The 19,774-nt window shown below is 45.8% G+C and overlaps 1 protein-coding gene across 9 annotated transcripts in view; it reads left to right on the forward strand.

Moving 5' to 3' along the window:
• adgrg7.1 (adhesion G protein-coupled receptor G7, tandem duplicate 1) overlaps window positions 1-8,845 on the forward strand; it is a 69,277-nt gene extending 60,432 nt beyond the window's left edge. For 3 of the 9 annotated variants that reach the window (XM_072513545.1, XM_072513548.1, XM_072513546.1), the window contains 3 exons: window positions 1,757-1,918; window positions 2,901-3,057; window positions 8,269-8,845. In XM_072513545.1, coding sequence (XP_072369646.1) covers window positions 1,757-1,918; window positions 2,901-3,057; window positions 8,269-8,487 — 538 coding nt within the window. In that variant the 3' untranslated portion in view covers window positions 8,488-8,845. Of the gene's footprint in view, window positions 1-1,756; window positions 1,919-2,900; window positions 3,058-7,102; window positions 7,279-8,268 lie in introns of all 9 variants that reach the window. The other 6 variants (XR_011948640.1, XR_011948644.1, XR_011948639.1 and 3 more) reach the window with 6 other exon arrangements.
• The last annotated feature ends 10,929 nt before the right edge of the window (window positions 8,846-19,774 follow it).

Here is a 19,774-nt window from a genome sequence, read left to right on the forward strand (position 1 = left end):
ATAGTTGAAAATTAGTGTTCAAAAAGCATAATATGGATGGCAGCAGGCAGGGATCGAGAGATTTGGAGATCCTTTTATTGATGAGGGCTTCCTAAGCTTCGAGGAGTTGGAGCAGGAGTTTGAGTTGCCAGGGGGGGAATGGGTTCTGGTATCTGCAAGTGAGGGATTTTGTGCGGAGGCAGGTTTCGACCTTCCTGCACCTGCCGCACCAGGGGCTATAGGATAAGGTAGTGTCAAGAACAGGAGTAGGAGAGGGGAAGGTTTCAGAGATCTACAAGGAACTGATGGAGTGGGAGCGAGTCCTGATAGGGGAGGTGAAGAGAAAGTGGGAAGAAGAGCTGGGTGGGAAGAGGCCCTGAGACAAGTCAATGCATCCTCGTCGTGTGCCAGGCTCAGCCTGATACTGTTTAAGGTGGTCCACAGGGCGCACATGACTGTGGCCCAGATGAGCGGTTCTTTGAGGGGGTGGAGGATAGGTGTGGGCGCTGTGCAAAGGGTCCTGCTAAGCATATCCATATGTTTTGGGCATGTGCGAGGCTGAGCAGTTTATGGCAGGGGTTTGCTGACGTCATGTCAGACGTTTTAAAGACTCGGGTGGTGCCGAGTTCAGAGGTGGCGATCTTTGGTGTGTCAGAAGATCCGGGAGCCCAGGGGGTGAGAGAGGCCGATGTCCTGGCCTTTGCCAACCTGGTGGCCCAGAGACAGATCTTACTGGATGGAGGGACTCGGAGCCCCCGAAGTCGGGGGTATGGGGTAGTGACATTGCGGGGTTTCTCAGACTTGGGAACATTGAATTTGCCTCGAGGGGTTGGTAAAATTATAAATGCCTCAATAAAATATTTTCTTAAAAAAAAGCATAATATGATGTCGTTCCTCAGGTGGCACGGTGGTAAAGTGGTCAGCACTCCTGCCTCACAGAGTCAGAGACCCGGGTTCAATTCTGGCCTTGGTGACTGTGTGACGTTTGCACTTTCTCCCTGCGTCTGCGTGGGTTTCCTCCAGGTGCGCTGACTTAGATTTAGATTTATTGTCACATGTACCGAAGTACAGTGAAAAGCATTGTTCTGTGTACAGACCAGGCAGATCATTCCATGCATGAGAAAAACATAGGACATAATATAAATACACAATATAAAAACATAGACACTGGGTGTAGTATACAGAGTATAGTGCTACAATAGTAAAGAAGATGCGTAGAAAGATCAGTTCAGTCCATAAGAGGGTCATTCAGGAGTCTGGTAAGAGAGGGGAAGAAGCTGTTTTTGAATCTGTTGGTGCGTGTTCTCAGACTTTTGTATCTTCTACCCAATGGTTGAATAGCTTATTGTGATCTGCGTGATCTGATACTCCTGTCCTTAAAGCAAAGTGTCCTCTGAAAGTAAACAACAGCGATTTCACGGGAAGCTATTTTACCCAGTGAATGGTGAGAATGGTCATAACCCATGATGACCACAAGGTGTTGTTGAGGCGAGTGGCATAGATGCATTTCATGGGAAAGCTAGATAAACAGGATACGTTGATGGAGTTAGAAGAGTGGGAGGAGGCTCACGAGGAACATAAACACCAAAACAACCTCTTTTCTGCGCTGTTACCCTTGTGCTCTATGTCATGCTATGTAAGCAAAACATTTTTGACAGGAGGATTTTCATACTCCAAAGTGTTTTTTGTATGGATTTTAAAATGAGTGAATGAATCTCCTTTTGTTGCATGTTCAGTAACTTTATAATCAGACTCTGGCTGTAATCTCTGTTTTCAGCTGTTGGCTTTCTGGTTTTGACCTACACGGGAACCTGGATCTGTCAAAGCCACTGCTGTGGGGATTTCTTATTCCAGTCGGGATATTACTGCTATTTAATTTTGTCATGTTTGCTTTAGTGACAATGTTGGTGCTGTTCAACAAAGACCATGGCACTTGCAGGTATGACAACGTATTATTTATTAATTTCCTTCGCACTGAGATAAATTTCAATTTTGAGCCACCCAACTTGGCCCCTCTTATTCAAATAATCCTTTGTGGCCGGAAAGAGTGGATTGTATTAATTCACTATGATGTATGCATTTTTGATTTAGCAACTAGGAGATTCTGTGGTGATATAGGTGTATTCCTGCAGCGGAAATTTCTTTTTAGTATCTTCTCTTTTGCCCATGCACTTTACAATTCATCTAATTGTCAACTCATTCTCTGGGATTTGGATCTTTTAGTCAGTGGCACAAGGCATAAACGTATGCCACCCTAATCCTTTCCATTTCCTTTTGTTTGTCTAGTTATGGTAAATTATTACATATAGGTTGTGTGCACCCTTTGTCATGCATATACAGACCCCACCTCATCGGATGTCAAATTTTAAAAAAAGTTAGAGTACCCAATTAATTATTTCCAATTAAGGGGCAATTTAGCGTGGCCAATCGCCTACGTTGCACATCTTTTGGTTGTGGGAGCGAAATCCATGCAAACATGGGGAGGATGTGCAAATTCCACACGGACAGTGCCCCAGAGCCAGGATCGAACCTGGGACCTCAATGCTGTGAGGCAGCAGTGCTAACCACTGCGACACCCTGCTGCCTTTTCAATAACCTGTCATTAGGAATAGCCCATCCACAAATGCCATTTCAAAGCTCAGGTCAGTTATTTTCACGTAGAAATGAAAATCCTAATAACTCCCCCCAGGAAGTTGCTGTATGCAACTTCCTGTTTTGTAGCAGGGCTGTAAAGTCTAAAGCCATTTAATAAGGCATATAGCCAAGTGAGAAACAATTCATTTATTCTTGTAATACGTGAACCAGACTGTAAAGACCACTTTAATATTTTATTGAGAAATAGTAGAAGGTATTGTGTATAATTTTATCAAAATCAGTAAACAGCTTTGATTTTGACAAACACTTCTTTATGCTTTCTTTAGTGCCAAACAAGCGACCTCAGCCAAGAAGTTGATGGGATCGTTATCGGTAGCCATTGTGTTGTGTTTAACCTGGAGTCTAGGTTATTTGATGCTTATACAGCGTGATGAAACACAAGCTGTCTTTAGCTGTATCTTCTGCGCTCTTAATGCTACTCAGGTTTGTGAAACATTCTTCCAGAAACATTAGGAGCACTTTGTTGTTGCTGTTTATAATATTGGGCAAAGGTAGAAAACGCTGCATTGGATAGAATTCAGATAAAAGCATGGCAGACTGTAAATCTTAAGACTGTAGGTCATGGATAGAACCTTAACAAAAACGTACTTTCAATGAGAAAAAGTAAATTGCGGGAATACATCTTTTTTGGGTATTGTCATGATTTTCTTCTCCTCACAGGTTGCTTGCCCTGAACTCCACTGGGCAAACCATTTCAATTTTCTGCCTTTTGTCTGGTTTCCACTTCTCAAGCAACCTAGGTCACAGCCATTCCCAAAAACCCAAAGTCTTAGTTTCTCTTTTGGTTAAGAACAGTTTTAATGGGACTGCGGTGCTGAGGACCCAGGTTCGAATCCCGGCCCTGGGTCACTATCCCTGTGGTTTGCATATTCTCCCCCTATCTGCCACAACCCAAAGGTGTGCAAGTTAGGTGGATTTGCCACGCTAAATTGCCCCTTAATTGGAAAAAAAATAATTGGGTACCCTAAATTTATATTTAAAAAAAGAGCTGCTTTAAAAGAAAACAAGCTTTGTGACCAAAGAGAGTGCACCCACCAATCATTTGCCAAGCCATCGTGCAGATTTACCAGAATGTTGCCTGGTATGGAGGGCATTAGCTATGAGGAGCGGTTGAATAAACTCGGTTTGTTCTCACTGGAACGAAGGAGGTTGAGGGGAGACCTGATGGAGGTCTACAAAATGATGAGGGGCATAGACAGAGTGGATAGTCAGAGGCTTTTCCCCAGGGTAGAGGGGTCAATTACTAGGGGGCATAGGTTTAAGGTGAGAGGGGCAAGGTTTAGAGTAGATGTACGAGGCAAGTTTTTTACGCAGAGGGTAGTGGGTGCCTGGAACTCGCTACCGGAGGTGGTGGTGGAAGCAGGGACGATAGTGACATTTAAGGGGCATCTTGACAAATACATGAATAGGATGGGAATAGAGGAATACGGACCCAGGAAGTGTAGAAGATTGTAGTTTAGTCGGGCAGCATGGTCGGCACGGGCTTGGAGGGCCGAAGGGCCTGTTCCTGTGCTGTACATTTCTTTGTCCTTTGTTCTTTGTAACTTGCATACCCTCCCCCACTGGTCCTGCAAATCATGGATTTCATCACAGTAAGTAGATTACTTACGGTCAACTGTGATTGCAGAGTCAGAGGACAATTTAAAACATTAAAATGCCTATCTTAAAATTAAAGATGAAAAGATCAAACTTCCATCAATGACACTGAATGTTTTTTAAAGTAATGGTTAGAAACTGTCTGGTTATAACAGGAATTGTAAATTATTAGAATACCTAACGCCATAGAAAACCAAAACGTAACATTCATTTTTAAAAAAAAAAAAAATATTTTTATTCTCCTCATTTTCCATTTTTTCATCAAATAAACAACCAACAAAAGATAAGCAACAATAACAAATACAATAGCAATCCCCCAACCAGCATCCTCTTCAACATACAAACCCAAGCATCACCCCTACATCCCAAATACAAAACAAGAAATACCAAAAGAAAATCCATGGTTCCCACATATAGTAAAAAATAAACAGTATACTCAACTTCCCCCCCCCCCCCCCCCACTATAGCCCCCCTCCCCCATAATGTTCGATGACATCCAATTCTTGAAAGTGCAAGTAAACAATGCCCATGGATTGTAGAACCCTTCCATCCTCCCCCTCAACTCAAACTTCACCTTCTCGAGCGTCAAAAATTCCAGGAGGTCCCCCTGCCAAGCCGAGGCACAGGGCGGAGAAGCTGACCTCCACCCCAACAGGACCCGCCTTCAGGCAATCAGCGAGGTGAAGGCTATGACACCTGCCCCCGCACCCGCCTGCAGCCCGGGCTGGTCCGACACCCCGAAAATGGCTTCTAAGGGCCCTGGTTCGAATCTCACATGCACCACCTCTGAGATAACCTTAAAAACCTCCCTCCAATACCCCTCCAGTTTCGGGCAGGATCAAAACATGTGAACATGGTTTGCGGGGCTCCTCCCATAGCGCTCACATGCATCCACCACCCTTCAAAGAGTCAGCTCATCCTCGCCCTCGTGAGGTGTGCCCTATAAGAACATAAGAACTAGGAGCAGGAGTAGGCCATCTGGCCCCTCGAGCCTGCTCCACCATTCAATGAGATCATGGCTGATCTTTTGTGGACTCAGCTCCACTTTCCGGCCCGAACACCATAACCCTTAATCCCTTTATTCTTAAAAAAAAATCTATCTTTATCTTAAAAACATTTAATGAAGGAGCCTCTACTGCTTCACTGGGCAAGGAATTCCATAGATTCACAACCCTTTGGGTGAAGAAGTTCCTCCTAAACTCAGTCCTAAATCTACTTCCCCTTATTTTGAGGCTATGCCCCCTAGTTCTGCTTTCACCCGCCAGTGGAAACAACCTGCCCGCATCTATCCTATCTATTCCCTTCATAATCTTATATGTTTCTATAAGATCCCCCCTCATCCTTCTAAATTCCAACGAGTACAGTCCCAGTCTACTCGACCTCTCCTCGTAATCCAACCCCTTCAGCTCTGGGATTAACCTAGTGAATCTCCTCTGCACACCCTCCAGTGCCCTATATACCAACATCAACTGTGTCAGCCCCTACCACGCACACTAGGTTGAGGCATTTATGCTCCAGAGTACTTCACACCACAGGCCGTCTTCCATAACCTTCCGCAACTCTTCCTCCCACTTAGCTTTAATCCCCTCCAATAATACCTTGTCCTCCCCCAGAATCTTCCCATAAATCATCGACACCACTCCTTCTCCATTCCCCCTGTCGTCAATACCTCTTCCAACAATGTGGAGGTCGGCGCTATTGGGAAGCTCTGATCCTCCTTTTCTGGCAAAATCCCGGATCTGCAGATATCTAAATACCTCCCCTGCCCCAGTCCATATTTCTCCCCCACTCCTCCAGCCTCGCAAAATGATCTCCCAGAAACAAGTCCTTTAATACCCTAACTCCCCTCTCCTACCATCTTCGAAACCTCCCATCCCACTTCCCTGGCTCAAATCTACGGTTCCCCCTAATCGGCATCTCTCTGGACCCTTCGTCCAAATCTTCAGCATTGCCACCACCACTGGACTCCCAGAATATTTCCCCAGGGTCATCAGGAGCGGCGCTGTTGCCGACACCCTCAGTCCCGAACCCCTGCACAGACTCTCCTCCATTCTAACCTACAGGGACTCCTCTCCCCTCCTTCCCTGGCCTTTCTGACCCAACTCCTCACCTTTTCAGCATTCATCGCCCAGTAATAACACAATACATTCGGGAGGCCCAGCCCCCCCTGCCCGCTGTCCTCTCCGCAGAAGTACCTTCCTGATCCTAGCAACCCCCCACCCGACCTGCCAGCAACAGTGGAAGACCATCCCACCTCGCCAAGTCTGCCTTCACCCTCCCCACCAAGCTAAATGTAACAGTTCATAAGTTGCTGGGACATAGGTACTCTGACTGTTCTAACTTTGAAAGGGCAGTATCAGCAGTCGAAGGGAAACTATGTAAGGATAGTTGGAAAAGTGTTTCTTAGTGTCCAGCAGCGGAATGCTTCTGGTAAGTCAACAAATACAGAAAACAACAAAAAAAGTGACAATCTCGTGGACCCTGCAGGAATTGTTAGTAGGCATGCTCAAAGGGAAAGCTGCAAATTTGAGCTTTAAACTTTCTCAAAGTGTAGCTCTACCTGCTTGTGTGATGTTTCTAGTTTCCAAACACCTTGATAGGGTGCCATAGGGAAGCCAGAAGTTCCAGTTATGAGGAGGAAGCAACTTATGTAGATCTATAAGTGGCAATCTAAGAAAATTATAACTTGGACCATCCTATCCTCACAGTCTCAGTAAGAATATCTGTTGAGATAAATGTGGTAGAAAGTTCAGTTTGGAGTATATGATGGTATACAGTAATGGGGTTTATTTGTAATATGTGTAAGGATTTTTATTATTTGTTCCCCAGATGGGGCAGTACTAATAAGGCTGTATTTATTGTCCATCTCTAGTTGCCTTTCAATTGAACCATTGAAGTCCTTGTGATAATAAGAACCGAAAATGCTGGAAATACTCAGCAGGTCAGACAGCATCTGTGGTGAGAAACACAGTTAGCATTTTAGATCATGATGACCCTGCACCAGAACTGCGGAAAGTTGCGGAGGTGGTCCACCTATGATGATGTTAGGTAGGGAATTCCTGGATTCTGACCTCATGAGATCGAAGATAAATGCCCAAGGCAGGATGGTGTTTGATTTGGAGGAAAATGTGTCGGTGATGGTGTGCTCAAAATAGTGCTACCCTTGTCATTCAATGTGACAGGAACTGCATGGCTTGGAGGTGCTCCTGAAGGAAGCCTCGTGATTTGTTGCGGTATATTACACAACGTATTTGGCGATAGAGAAGTGGCTATTGACGTTAACGGCTGAGGTTCTGGTCAATAGGACACTTCTGTCCTGGATAGTGTTGAGCTTCTTGAGTACCATTACAACTGCATCCATCCAAGTGAGTGCTGGTCATTTTATCTCAGTCCTGAATTGAGCCGTGCAGACGGTGACTAGTCTTTTAGGGAATAGGGAGGCGGGTGAGTCGCTCAACATATGGTTGGTACCCGATCCAATCCCTGTCTTGTGCTTGAAACTAAGATGTTTACATGTCTGGTCCATGACGCTGATATTAAGGGACTCCGTAATGAGGGTGTGGTTGATGGTCATGGTGAGGTAGCTGGACTTTTTCTTGTTGAAGGTTGTCATTGCCTGTCACTTAAGTGCTGTGAATGTCAGCCCAAGCCTGGATGTTAACCAGGCCCTGCTATTGGCTGACACGGCCTGCTTCATTATCAGAGGGGTTGTGAATGGGACCACCTATCAATGGAAAGCCCACTCTTACACATAAATAGGAGGAAAGGTGTCTGATGACGCAATTGAATAAAGTTGGGCAGAGGACACTACCCTGAGAGGGGGGGGGGGGGCAAATGCAGGGCTGACAGTGGATGCCATGATTTTGCAGAGGAGGGTAATGAGGTCTAAACTGAATCTCCTAGTTTTTTTGGTAATTAGTCAAATTTGACATTACAGGCCATAATTTTATAGGCCAAATTGCTTTTGTTCAATAATTTTTACAGCATTGTTTTCTGATGATGTTGATTTCCTGAAACATTGCTTTTTCTGATTAATAGGGTCTACAGATTTTCATTCTCTTCACTGCTCGCCGGAAAGCATTTCAAAAGATCTGTGCTGCCTGGTATTCCAGATTTGCTATGAACATGGGTATAGTCCGTTCTAAAAGATTCTCAGTTCAAAGTTTAAGCACTCCAGAGACTAGAGAACGGTACATACAGCATAATACACTGAACTTCTCGGATACCTCAAGTTTTATACCCTCCATTCTATATTAGAGCACAGGGCCGTGCGTTTTGAGATCAGATACATGTTTCACCAGGTTTTCATTGTTATTCCTTTCTAAAGTGCTGCTCATACCTTCCTGATGCTTTTATTATCCAGGATGCTGGCTATGATCATGGTAAAATGTGTGATGTGTTCCTGGCAAAATTCAACAATAATATCCCGTCAGTACGAAGCAAACCTGTTGTGGGAGGAAATGTATCTGTTAACTGCCAATTCGTTTCAAGCCGAAACATTGCATTACTGTCGGCCAGCATTCTATTTGGTATTCTTAGCATAATAACTGCATGTACGATTGTTAAATTTGAAGCTCATGTAACGTTGGAATTAGAATAAAGTACCTGGATGTGCCTCCATTGTCCCCATTTTTGCACTGAAGACTCTGAATCAATTCAGTAAATCATGTGTATTTTGTTTATTGTTGGTGTTAAATTAGGAGGATAAATAGAACTGAGATACCAAGCAGACATGATCTGATTGATGTGGAGATGCCGGCGTTGGACTGGGGTGAGCACAGTAAGAAGTCTTACAACACCAGGTTAAAGTCCAACAGGTTTGTTTCAAATCACTAGCTTTCGGAGCACTGCTCCTAGGAAGGATGCTCCTGATGTAGTAAGACTTCTTATTATGATTTGATTGAATGGCAGAGCAGGGTCGAGGAGCCCCATGGCCTATTCCAGTTACTATGGTTGGAATTCTATACCCCCGTGGGAGCAGACTGACAGGTGGGGGCGTTAACACATTGTAAATACACAGTTGTTTTGCTGATTTCCATGCCAAGTTCATTTAGACGGTACTGTTATGGGTCAGGGTTTAGAGAATCCCAAAGTGTATCATGGAGTTCACCTGACCCACAACTTTTAATAGATTGTGGTATGGGGAGCACACGGCCCACTCTACAGGTGTGGTACTTCAGAAATTGACAAGTATTTTTAAAAACAAAACAAGGTTTATTCTATGAACGCAAGTTAACCTTTTTTAAAACAAACAGTGAACATCTAAGCAACCATTAATTCAAATACGACCCCAAAGACTACAACCCTAAGTAACCCTGTAAGCTGTCCTTTTAACATCCAAAAGACTTAACAAACTTTCAAACAGGAGCACATTAGGTTTTACATTCAATACTGAGAGCTTTTACAATTCTGAGTTCACCAAATGATCCATAGATAGTCTTTGGATGGCAGAGATCAACAGTACATCTCTTTGTTTAAACTTCAGATGCAGCTCACTGAAAAACACAGACACACCCCAGCTTTTTCTCAAACTGAAACTAAAAAGCAGAAGTAGAGCTCAGCTCCACCCACACTCTGACATCACTCCAGTAACATGAGCAGCTCCATTTCTTAAAGGTACATTTCTTAAACACCCATTTCTTAAAGGTACTCTCACATGACAGTACCTAGAATTTCAATGAAACGTGGATAGGGGTGCACCTTTGAAAAGGGTGCAAAAGCAAACAGGAAAGATATCTGTGCCAGCAAAATTAGATTCATCACCATGATGCTTTAAGATTTCCAATTTTTATGTACCAGTTAATATGGTATGTGGTTTTCATTCACTATTGAATTGGAAATTGTGTTAGATTCAGCACTCGGGTACCTGTCTTGCTATTAAAGCTTTGACTTTTCGTTGAACACATTTAAGGTGCTGCACGCTGTAGTTTCAGTCGCTGGATTAGGTGTCGCAGTGCAAATACATTGATAGCGAGGGGAATGCTACTGAATGGCAAGATTGACTCTTGTTGCAAAATGTTACTTGCTACTTGTCAGCCCAAGCCTTATTTTTTCTATTCATTCATGGGATGTGAGTGTCGCTTGATATGCCATTTCATAAAGAGTCAACCACATTGCTGCCGATCTGGAATTACATGTAGGCCAGACCAGGTAAGAATTGAAGATTTCCTTCCCTAAAACACATAAGCGAACCAGATGTGTTTTTATGACCTTCGACAATGGTTTCATGGTCATCGTTAGACATTGAATTCCAGACTTTATATTCAATTCGAATTTCACCATCTGCCATGATGGGTCTTTGGATTACTAGTCCAGTGGCAATACCACTATGCCACCGCCTCCCTGTGGATATTGTCCAGATCTTGATGCATTTGGACACATACTGCTTTATCTGAGGAGTCGCGAATGGTGCTGAACATTGTGCAATTATCAGTAAACATTCCTGCTTCTGGCCTTGTGATGTAAGGGAGGTCATTAATGAAGCAGCTGAAGATGGCTGGGCCTCAGGCACAACCCTGAGGAACACCTGCAGTGATGTCCTGGAACTGAGATGATTGACCTCCAACAACCATCTTCCTTTGAGCCAGGTATGACCCCAACCAGCGGAGATTTTTCTCCCTGATTCCAATTGACTCCAGTTTTGCTAGACTTGTTGGTGCCATTCTTGATCAAATGCTGCATTGATGCCAAGAGCAGACACTCTCAGCTCACCTCTGGATTTCAGCTCTTTTGTCCGTGTTTGAACCAAAGTGTAATGACGCCAGGAGCAGAGTGACCCTAGCGGAATACAAACTGAGCATCAGTGAGCAGGTTTATGGCTAAGCTAGTGCAGTTGATGACCCCTTCCATCATTTTACTGATGATCTAGAGTCGACTGATGGGGCGATAATTGGCCGGTTTGAATTTGTCCTGTTTCAAATTCCACCATCTTCCATGTGGGATTCAAACCCAGGTCTCCAGAGCGTTATACTGGATTACTATTCCAGTGACAGTACTACTGTGCCACTACTTCCCCCAACAGGAGTGTTGTAAATATTGAGATGACCAAAGCTAATTGGCTGGATTCTCCGCTTCATGATGCTGGAATTGTGAAATGCAATCAAGCGGAGAATCGGAAGTTAGCCGAAAATAGAGGTTGGCACCAGGCACTGAACCAGCCTCCGTGCTCTGATGCCTCACTGGCAGCTTCAATGCGCTCCATGCCCTGGCCGTCGTCAGCATGTAAAACGTGCATTTGCGTGCGTTAACATATCATTGCGGGGTTTGGCCTGGTATACTCTGAGCCTCTGCGATGCTCCACCATCGCCAGGCAGGAGCGACGCCTGCGTGATTCACTTGTGGTATTTAAAAATGGGGGCCGGGCACCATGGCTGCCGAGGGAGAGAGTGGGGGTAAAAATAGTTCCCCAAAATCGCAATGGTGGGCTGACAGTTGTGTCGCTGGGTTGGGAGGGGAGCGGTCTGCCAGGGCCGGGAAGTGGCAGAGACTGACTCGGAAACGGGCCATGAGTTTGGGGTGTGTACTGTGGGATCAGGGTGGCCGGGCATGGACCGCCATTGCCACGGCCTGCAAGGCTGCCATCTGGTTGCGCACTGTGCCCCGTAAACATGCGGAACGCTACTGGTCGTACAGGTGCCCCCAGACCTGTGGGACCGCTCCGATCCCAGCTGACCCACCAATGCGATGGGTGTGGCCATGCGTACCCAGTAGCCCATCAGGTACTGCTACCCCTTGGATCATTCATCGGAAGCGCAGCCGCACTGCACGGGAAGAAGGGGATGAACAGAATGCACCCCGAACAGCGGACGCATGCACCGTAGCCGTTGGCACCTTCCTTGGCACACTGGCCCTCTAAGGGCAGAGGGCCCACCCGTGACACTGACTCCGCAGGACCACTGCTGTCTGCAAGCCCTGCCTGCCTTCTCCGTCCCTGCTCCCCTCCATCCAGCCCCCAGACAGGTTGCCATAGATTGCGTGCCACACACAGGACCCACAGCACACTACAGCTACGGTCCCAATAGGTACCCCCACCATCGCCCAGCCCCATCAGTTGGCCTTTCCTGCAAGTGTGGCACAAAGCATGGAGGCAGTCAGTGGCACACAGTAACCCCCCACCCAGTGTACCAGTGTCACCCTACTGATGGTGTAGCACACGGCCCACCCAAGGAGGACACCCACATTGAACCCCACAAAGTGGCGTAAGACAGGGGCTGCAGAGCATAACACTGGCATGGGTAGAACAAGCCACCGGTACCCCTGCCAACAGAGGAGGGTGGTGTGGTCAGAGGCGCCTCTGTACCAGGCATCGATGGGTCAGGAGGTCAGTGTGGAAGGCAAAGTATCGGTGCAAACTGCCGACAGGTGAGGGGGTGGTATTGGGGGGGATGCATGCGGAACTGGGGCAGCGGTGCTACCCAACTCCGCCATGTAGCCTGTTGGACACAGATGAGCACAGGAGTGCTCACCATGCTAACATGTCCTTTTTTACCCACAGAGAATGGACTTCGGTATTCAGCCAGTAATGGTTGCCTTCTGCCTGCTGCAGTAGCCCTTGCAGATGCACTGAGGCTGCACGAACAGTAGCTGCTTGGGGAGTTCCCTGCACATCAGGAGCCTGCCCTAGAGGAATAGGAGCTAGTCGGTGAGGCTGGGGAGCCCGCCGTCCAAAAGGCCAAGGAGGAGGTGCGAAGTGGCGACACATCAGGCCATGTGTATACAGTCGCCGGTGTCCTTCGAGGACCCTGCCGGACCGCACATGTCTTTGACCCTACAAGGAAGACATGAATCTCGACTGATGCGTCAAAAGATGGGTTCGGAGTAGTACTATTTCAGCAAGACAGTGATGAAAACTGGAAGCCAATTGCTTATGATTCTAGGTCAAATGACTGACACAGAGTGTAGATACACTCAACTAGAGAAAGAATGTTCAGGTCTGATCAATGACTTAGAAAAATTTCACAATTATGTATATGGCCTACCAACATTCTTGGTTGAAACAGATGATAGACCACTAATAGCAATCGTAACGAAAAACTTGAATGAGATGTCACCGCAAATACAAAGAATGATGATGATAACTCCAGAGGTACGACTTTAATCTTATTTATACTCCAGGAAAACATATCGTAGTCGCTGATATCTGTACACTCTCACGAGCTACAGATATGATGGAAGAACGATGCAGGGATGAGGACGTCCAAGTGTACGTAAATCTTGTTTCAGAGACACTACCAGTGTCCAATGCAAAATCATAGTTGATCAAAGAAGAAACCAAGAAAGATGAAGTGCGACAAAGGATCATAAAATATCTCAGTGAGGGATGGCCAAATGGATCCTGTTCCAAATATTGCAACATTCGAGCGGAGCTAAGTGCCCCCAATGGGTTTTTGTTCAGACCAAACAGGATTGTCCTGCCACAATCTCTAAGATCTATGATTCTACAGAAGATTCATGAGGATCACAGAGCTAGAAACATGGTACACTGGCCTGGCATCAATCAATTCATTCAGATGATGGTAAAAAAACTGTGCAACTTGTCAGAAATTTCAATACAAGTAACAAAAATTACCAATGCAAATAGGCGAAATAATGATTCCATGGCGGAAAGTGAGAATAGATCTTTTCTGTCTCGCAGGAAAAGAATACCTATTAGTAATTTACTATTTCTCTAACATTTTGGAAGTGGTACAACTATCCAGCTCATCAACCAGGTGTGTCATCAAACATACCAAGGATATTTTTGCTCATCATGGCATACCACAAGTTGTCATGAGCAACAATGGCCCATGTTTTAGCAGCCATTAATGGATAGAGTTCGCACAGAGCTATGATTTTTGGCACAGCACATCTAGTCCTCTTTATTCCCAATTGATACATCTCTGTGTCTATTCGGAACCGTGGATATCCATTATCCCTTCTTAGTTCCCAAATAACAGAGATCAAGTCTGTGCTTGTTGGCAAAGCTCAGTTGAACTTTATTTGTCAGCTTGTGCCACTTGAAAACTTGATTTGTCAATCCAAAATGAGGTCAGATTGTTTGTCTTTAGCGAATACAGTGGTTGAGTTTAAAATACAAATCGTGGTAATTCTTCAAATCATAATACACAGTATAAAAAGACTGAGTGATTTAAACAAAAGAAAGATGGCGATTTAGCAAAAGCAAGCCATGAAAATAGATTTCAGAAAGAGATAGATTGATTCTGGAATGGATCTCTTCCATCCCGACAAGTGATTCTTAAGGAGGTTATTATTGTAAAGTATCACCTTCTTTACAACTGTGATTGGCTTTAACTAATTTATGATTCACCCAATTCGGTTAAACTGTCTGTCCGTCAATTTAAGAGAGATATGTATTTAAATACATTGGTACAAACTTTCCCATACCATCGCTTGCCAGTTTTCCAAATTATCGACACCTGCTTCTCAACATTAATTAGAAAACAACACAGCCTTCAGGGCATTATGACCTTAGACTGTGTATTACCATGGAGATAGGACTGTCCAGGCTGGGAAAGCAGTAACATACAATAGGGTCTTTTTGCTCGTTGGCATCACTGACCTTGCTTGTCTCAAGCAATTTACAAATGTTAAAGTTTAGTTTTAATGAAAGAAAACTGGGTGAACCCTCAATGTGTCTCCAGCTTTTGTTGCACTCAAATAATGCTTAATATGCCTTTTACCTTTATCATCTATAGATAACTAGAAAACCAGTTTCTATAGCCAGTCCAATGGGAAAGCTGAATAAGGTGTTCCCATTGTGAAGCACCTACTCAAAAAAGCAATGGACAGCTGGAAGATCCATATCTCGCGTTACTTAGCACCATTGTTTAATGGGTTATCATCATCACATTAGTTTTTTTTTTAAATTTAGTGTACCCAATTCATTTTTTCCAATTAAGGGGCAATTTAGCTTGGCCAATCCACCTAGCCTGCACATTTTTTGGGTTGTGGGGGCGAAACCCACACAAACACGGGGAGAATGTGCAAAACTCCACACGGACAGTGACCCAGTGCCGGGATCGAACCTGGGACCTCGGCGCCGTGAGGCAGCAGGGCTAATCCACTGCGCCACCGTGCTGTCCTTCATCTTCACAATAGTTAACGAATCGACAACTCAGAACCTTACCGTGTATTTCAAAGCAGCGAACCAATCTGAAACTCGTGAAGAAGCTCAAATTTCAAAAAAGGAGGCAGAAGAAATATTGTGATATCGTGATGTCTGCAACCATTAGCAAAGAATGACACAGTCAGGATAGAAGATCCTGATGGATGGTTGAAGTGTGCAAAGGTAATACAACCATCAGGTCTGAAGTCATACATCATCATCACGGATCAAGGGCAAGTTCTACGAACAAACAGGAGCGATTTGCTGAAGGTTCAGTTACCCATTGTTTCAGAACCACTGGATGATATCGAGAGCAATCTCGGGACACCTGAACAAATGCTACCTCAGCACACTGAAACAGAACAAGCTGAAGATGTGCAAAGCACAGAAACACAGCAAGAATCATTTTCAGAAACATCTGAATGCCAGTCAAATTCACAAGTTTAACCAGTGCTTAGAAGGTCGACAAGACACAGAAGAAAGCCAGAATTTGTGATGGACATTGAATATGTAAATAATTAAAGAATTATGCCTGTCATATATATTATGTATTGATTTTAGATAATGCATATAAATATTGTTCATTTCCAAAGGAAAGGTGATGTGATGATATGCATAAGCAGTTATGTAACTATTAACAGATAAGACCTCCAACCAGCAGGTGGCAGTAAAGAACAACCTAGTGGCACTGCAGCCTCGGGGAGTCTGGAGATAGTTGTCAGAGTGGGTAATCACATTTGTAATAGCGCTTGGATAATTTTATAATTGTAATTTAATGGTTAGTGGTTTTAGTAGTTTTCACATTGTTATCTGACCCACGTTATTATTAATCAGTAAACATTAAACTAGTCATGAACTAGCCGTTCTCTAGTGCACTAATTACATCCAGCCAAGCACCAGAATGTAACACCACGGCCCCAACATCAGTGTGTATATATCGCGAAGGGTTTGCATGCATAAAAAGTATAGGTGTGAATGACTGCGTGCATATGAGTTAGAGTGCACGTGCATGAGGGCGAGCAACACAGACCACTGGAAAAGGTCACGCTGACACTGGGCATAGCAGAAGAAGGAGAGAGAACACCCCACCCCTTCTCCAGCACTGGTAATTTGCCAGGGTCCAGGTCACAGAAGCGATAGGGGTTGCAGCAGACACCTACAGTCCCTACAGTGGACCTGCATCAGTGGAAAGCCACTTGTTAAGCCAACCACTGGAAGGTCTCACCGACCTGGAGCATAGTGGAGGATGAGAGAAAGCAAAAAGCATCCCCTCTCCAGCACTGCAAGGGTCTTCCAGTGACTCCCGGGCTACAGAGACAGGAGGGGTTGCAACTGGCAAAAAGATAATTCGCAGTTACCATAGTATCCCCCACCCCCCCAACAAACATAGACCAAACACAGTGCAAAAAGAAACCAAGGAACACTAGCGACCAACGCAGCTCCCATAACAGAAGCAGCAGATGGCTACTGAACATACTGAACTGGTAGTCCACGGAAGTGTCCCAGTGCAACCTCCGGGCTGTGCAGTCGATCCAGGCCATCGGCCTTCCTCACCTGCAGTATTGCTGTCTGATCATCCATCACCATCCTGTCCGAGGACAGGGCCACAGGGGACATTAACAGGTAACCCACAGGTCCAGAACAGTCAACACACAAAACAGGCCTTTAAAAATATTGACAGACTGCTCGAGCAAGCCCTCCTGCATCCTCAGCCCGGTAGTAGTTCCGCCAAAATCCTTGCCTTGCCGCACTCCAGCGAAAAGAGAACAAAAGGTATCTACCTTCTTTCTTCCTTCCCTCCATCCAGAAAGCAGCAGTAAATCCAAGAGGCAGCAGGCTGGCAGAAAAAGCAGAAAACAAACTCTCACGACAGCAGCCTCCAGGAATTTGTAAGTCACCAACAGGAACAGGCAGCAAACGCAGCCTGCAGCTGGGAAGTGCTCTCGCAACTAACAAGGCCAATTCCTAATTAGCAATTGCTTTCAGCTCTAATGCTAGTGTCTTCTCACAGTCAAAGGGAGTTAAAGGGTCCTTCAGCATTGAACCAAGAACCGGGGTCTGTCCTGGAAGTGTTCGGTAGGACAGACAGGCAACAGATGCGGTTGCCAAGTTATGGGTATCCACAATTTTTAAAGATGGCTTGAAGGCCTCACAGTCGAGAAGCCCCTCGAGCCGAGCCGAGCCCCCCCCCCCCCCCCCCCCGCACCCCACGTGGTCAAATCTGACCTGGAACGCTTCATTTCCCCCGGCCGGACCAAACCAAACCCCGTCCACCAGCACTGGGGCAGTTGCTCCAACACCCTTTTTAAAAAATATATATATTTTATTGAAATTTTTTTTCCCTGAGCAACATTTTTCCCGCTTACAAAACAAGCGAAACGATAACAGTAACAAAACAGAAATTTTTAAACTTTTTAACAATAATAATAATAATAATAATAATAATAATAATAATAATAATATACAAGTAACAAAACCTCGTACTCTATTGACCTATACTCAACTGCCTCCCGCCCCCCCCCCTCCCCCCTGGGTTGCTGCTGCTGGTCATCCGTCTTCCCTCTAACGTTCCCCTAGGTAGTCGAGAAATGGCTGCCACCGCCTGGTGAACCCTTGAGCCGATCCTCTCAGGGCAAACTTTATCTGCTCCAGTTTAATAAACCCCGCCATATCGTTTACCCAGGCCTCCAGTCCAGGGGGTTTCGCCTCCTTCCACATGAGTAGGATCCTGCGCCGGGCTACGAGGGATGCAAAGGTCACGACATCGGCCTCTTTCGCCTCCTGCACTCCCGGCTCTTCCACAACTCCAAATAGGGCTAACCCCCAGCTTGGTTTGACCCGGGCCTTCACCACCTGCGAAATCACTCCCGTCACTCCCTTCCAATACCCTTCCAGTGCCGGGCACGCCCAAAATATATGTGCGTGGTTTGCCGGGCTCCCGCCACACCTCCCACATTTGTCCTCCACTCCAAAGAACCTGCTCAATCTTGCCCCCGTTATGTGTGCTCTATGTAGCACCTTAAATTGAATCAGGCTAAGCCTGGCGCATGAGGAAGAGGAATTTACCCTGCTTAGGGCATCAGCCCACATACCCTCCTCTATCTCCTCCCCTAATTCTTCTTCCCACTTTCTTTTTAGTTCGCCCACCGACTCCTCCCCCTCTTCCCTCATCTCTCTATAAATCTCTGACACCTTGCCCTCTCCGACCCACACCCCTGAAAGCACCCTGTCCTGTATCCCCTGTGTCGGGAGCCGCGGAAATTCCCTCACCTGTTGTCTAGTAAACGCCCTCACCTGCATATATCTCAAGAAATTCCCCCGGGGTAACTTATACTTTTCCTCCAGTGCTCCCAAGCTCGCAAAAGTCCCCTCTATGAATAAATCTCCCACCTTCCTAATTCCTAACTGGTACCAGCTCTGAAATCCTCCATCCATTCTTCCTGGGGCGAACCTATGGTTGTTCCTGATAGGGGGCCCCACCAGGGCTCCCCGCACCCCTCTCTGTCGCCTCCACTGTCCCCATATGTTCAGTGTTGCCGCCACCACCGGGTTCGTGGTGTACGTTTTCGGTGAGATCGGTAGCGGCGCCGTCACCAGCGCCTCTAGACCCGTCCCTTTACAGGACCTTCTCTCCAGCCTTTTCCACGCCGCTCCCTCACCCTCCATCATCCATCTACGTATCATTGCCACATTGGCGGCCCAATAATAATCTCCCAAGTTCGGTAGTGCCAGTCCTCCTCTGTCCCTACTGCGCTGAAGGAACCCCCTCCTTACTCTCGGAACTTTCCCTGCCCACACAAAGCTCGTAATGCTCCGATCTATTTTATTAAAAAAGGTCCTGGTGATTAAAATAGGGAGACATTGAAATACAAATAAGAACCTCGGGAGGACCATCATCTTAATTGCTTGCACCCTGCCCGCCAGCGATAAAGGCTGCATGTCCCACCTCTTAAAGTCCTCCTCCATTTGTTCTACCAGCCGTGTCAGATTAAGTCTGTGCAAGGTTCCCTAGCTCCTAGCGATCTGAATCCCTAAGTATCGGAAGTTTCTTTCCACTTTCCTTAGCGGTAAGCCTTCTATCTCTCTACTCTGGTCCCCTGGATGTATCACATATAATTCACTCTTCCCCATGTTTAACCTATACCCCGAAAATTCCCCGAACCTCCTCAAGATTCGCATAACCTCTATCATCCCCCCCGCTGGGTCCGACACGTATAGCAATAGGTCATCCGCGTATAACGAAACTCGGTGTTCTTCTCCCCCTCTAGTCACCCCTCTCCATTTCCTAGAGTCTCTCAGCGCCATGGCCAGAGGTTCAATTGCCAGCGCAAACAACAATGGAGACAGCGGGCATCCCTGTCTTGTTCCCCTATATAATCGGAAATACTCCGATCTATGTCGACCTGTAACTACGCTTGCCGTCGGTGCCCCATAAAGTAG

The sequence above is a fragment of the Scyliorhinus torazame genome, chromosome 8 (genome assembly GCF_047496885.1).
Source record: "Scyliorhinus torazame isolate Kashiwa2021f chromosome 8, sScyTor2.1, whole genome shotgun sequence".
In the NCBI taxonomy this organism is placed as follows: domain Eukaryota; kingdom Metazoa; phylum Chordata; class Chondrichthyes; order Carcharhiniformes; family Scyliorhinidae; genus Scyliorhinus; species Scyliorhinus torazame.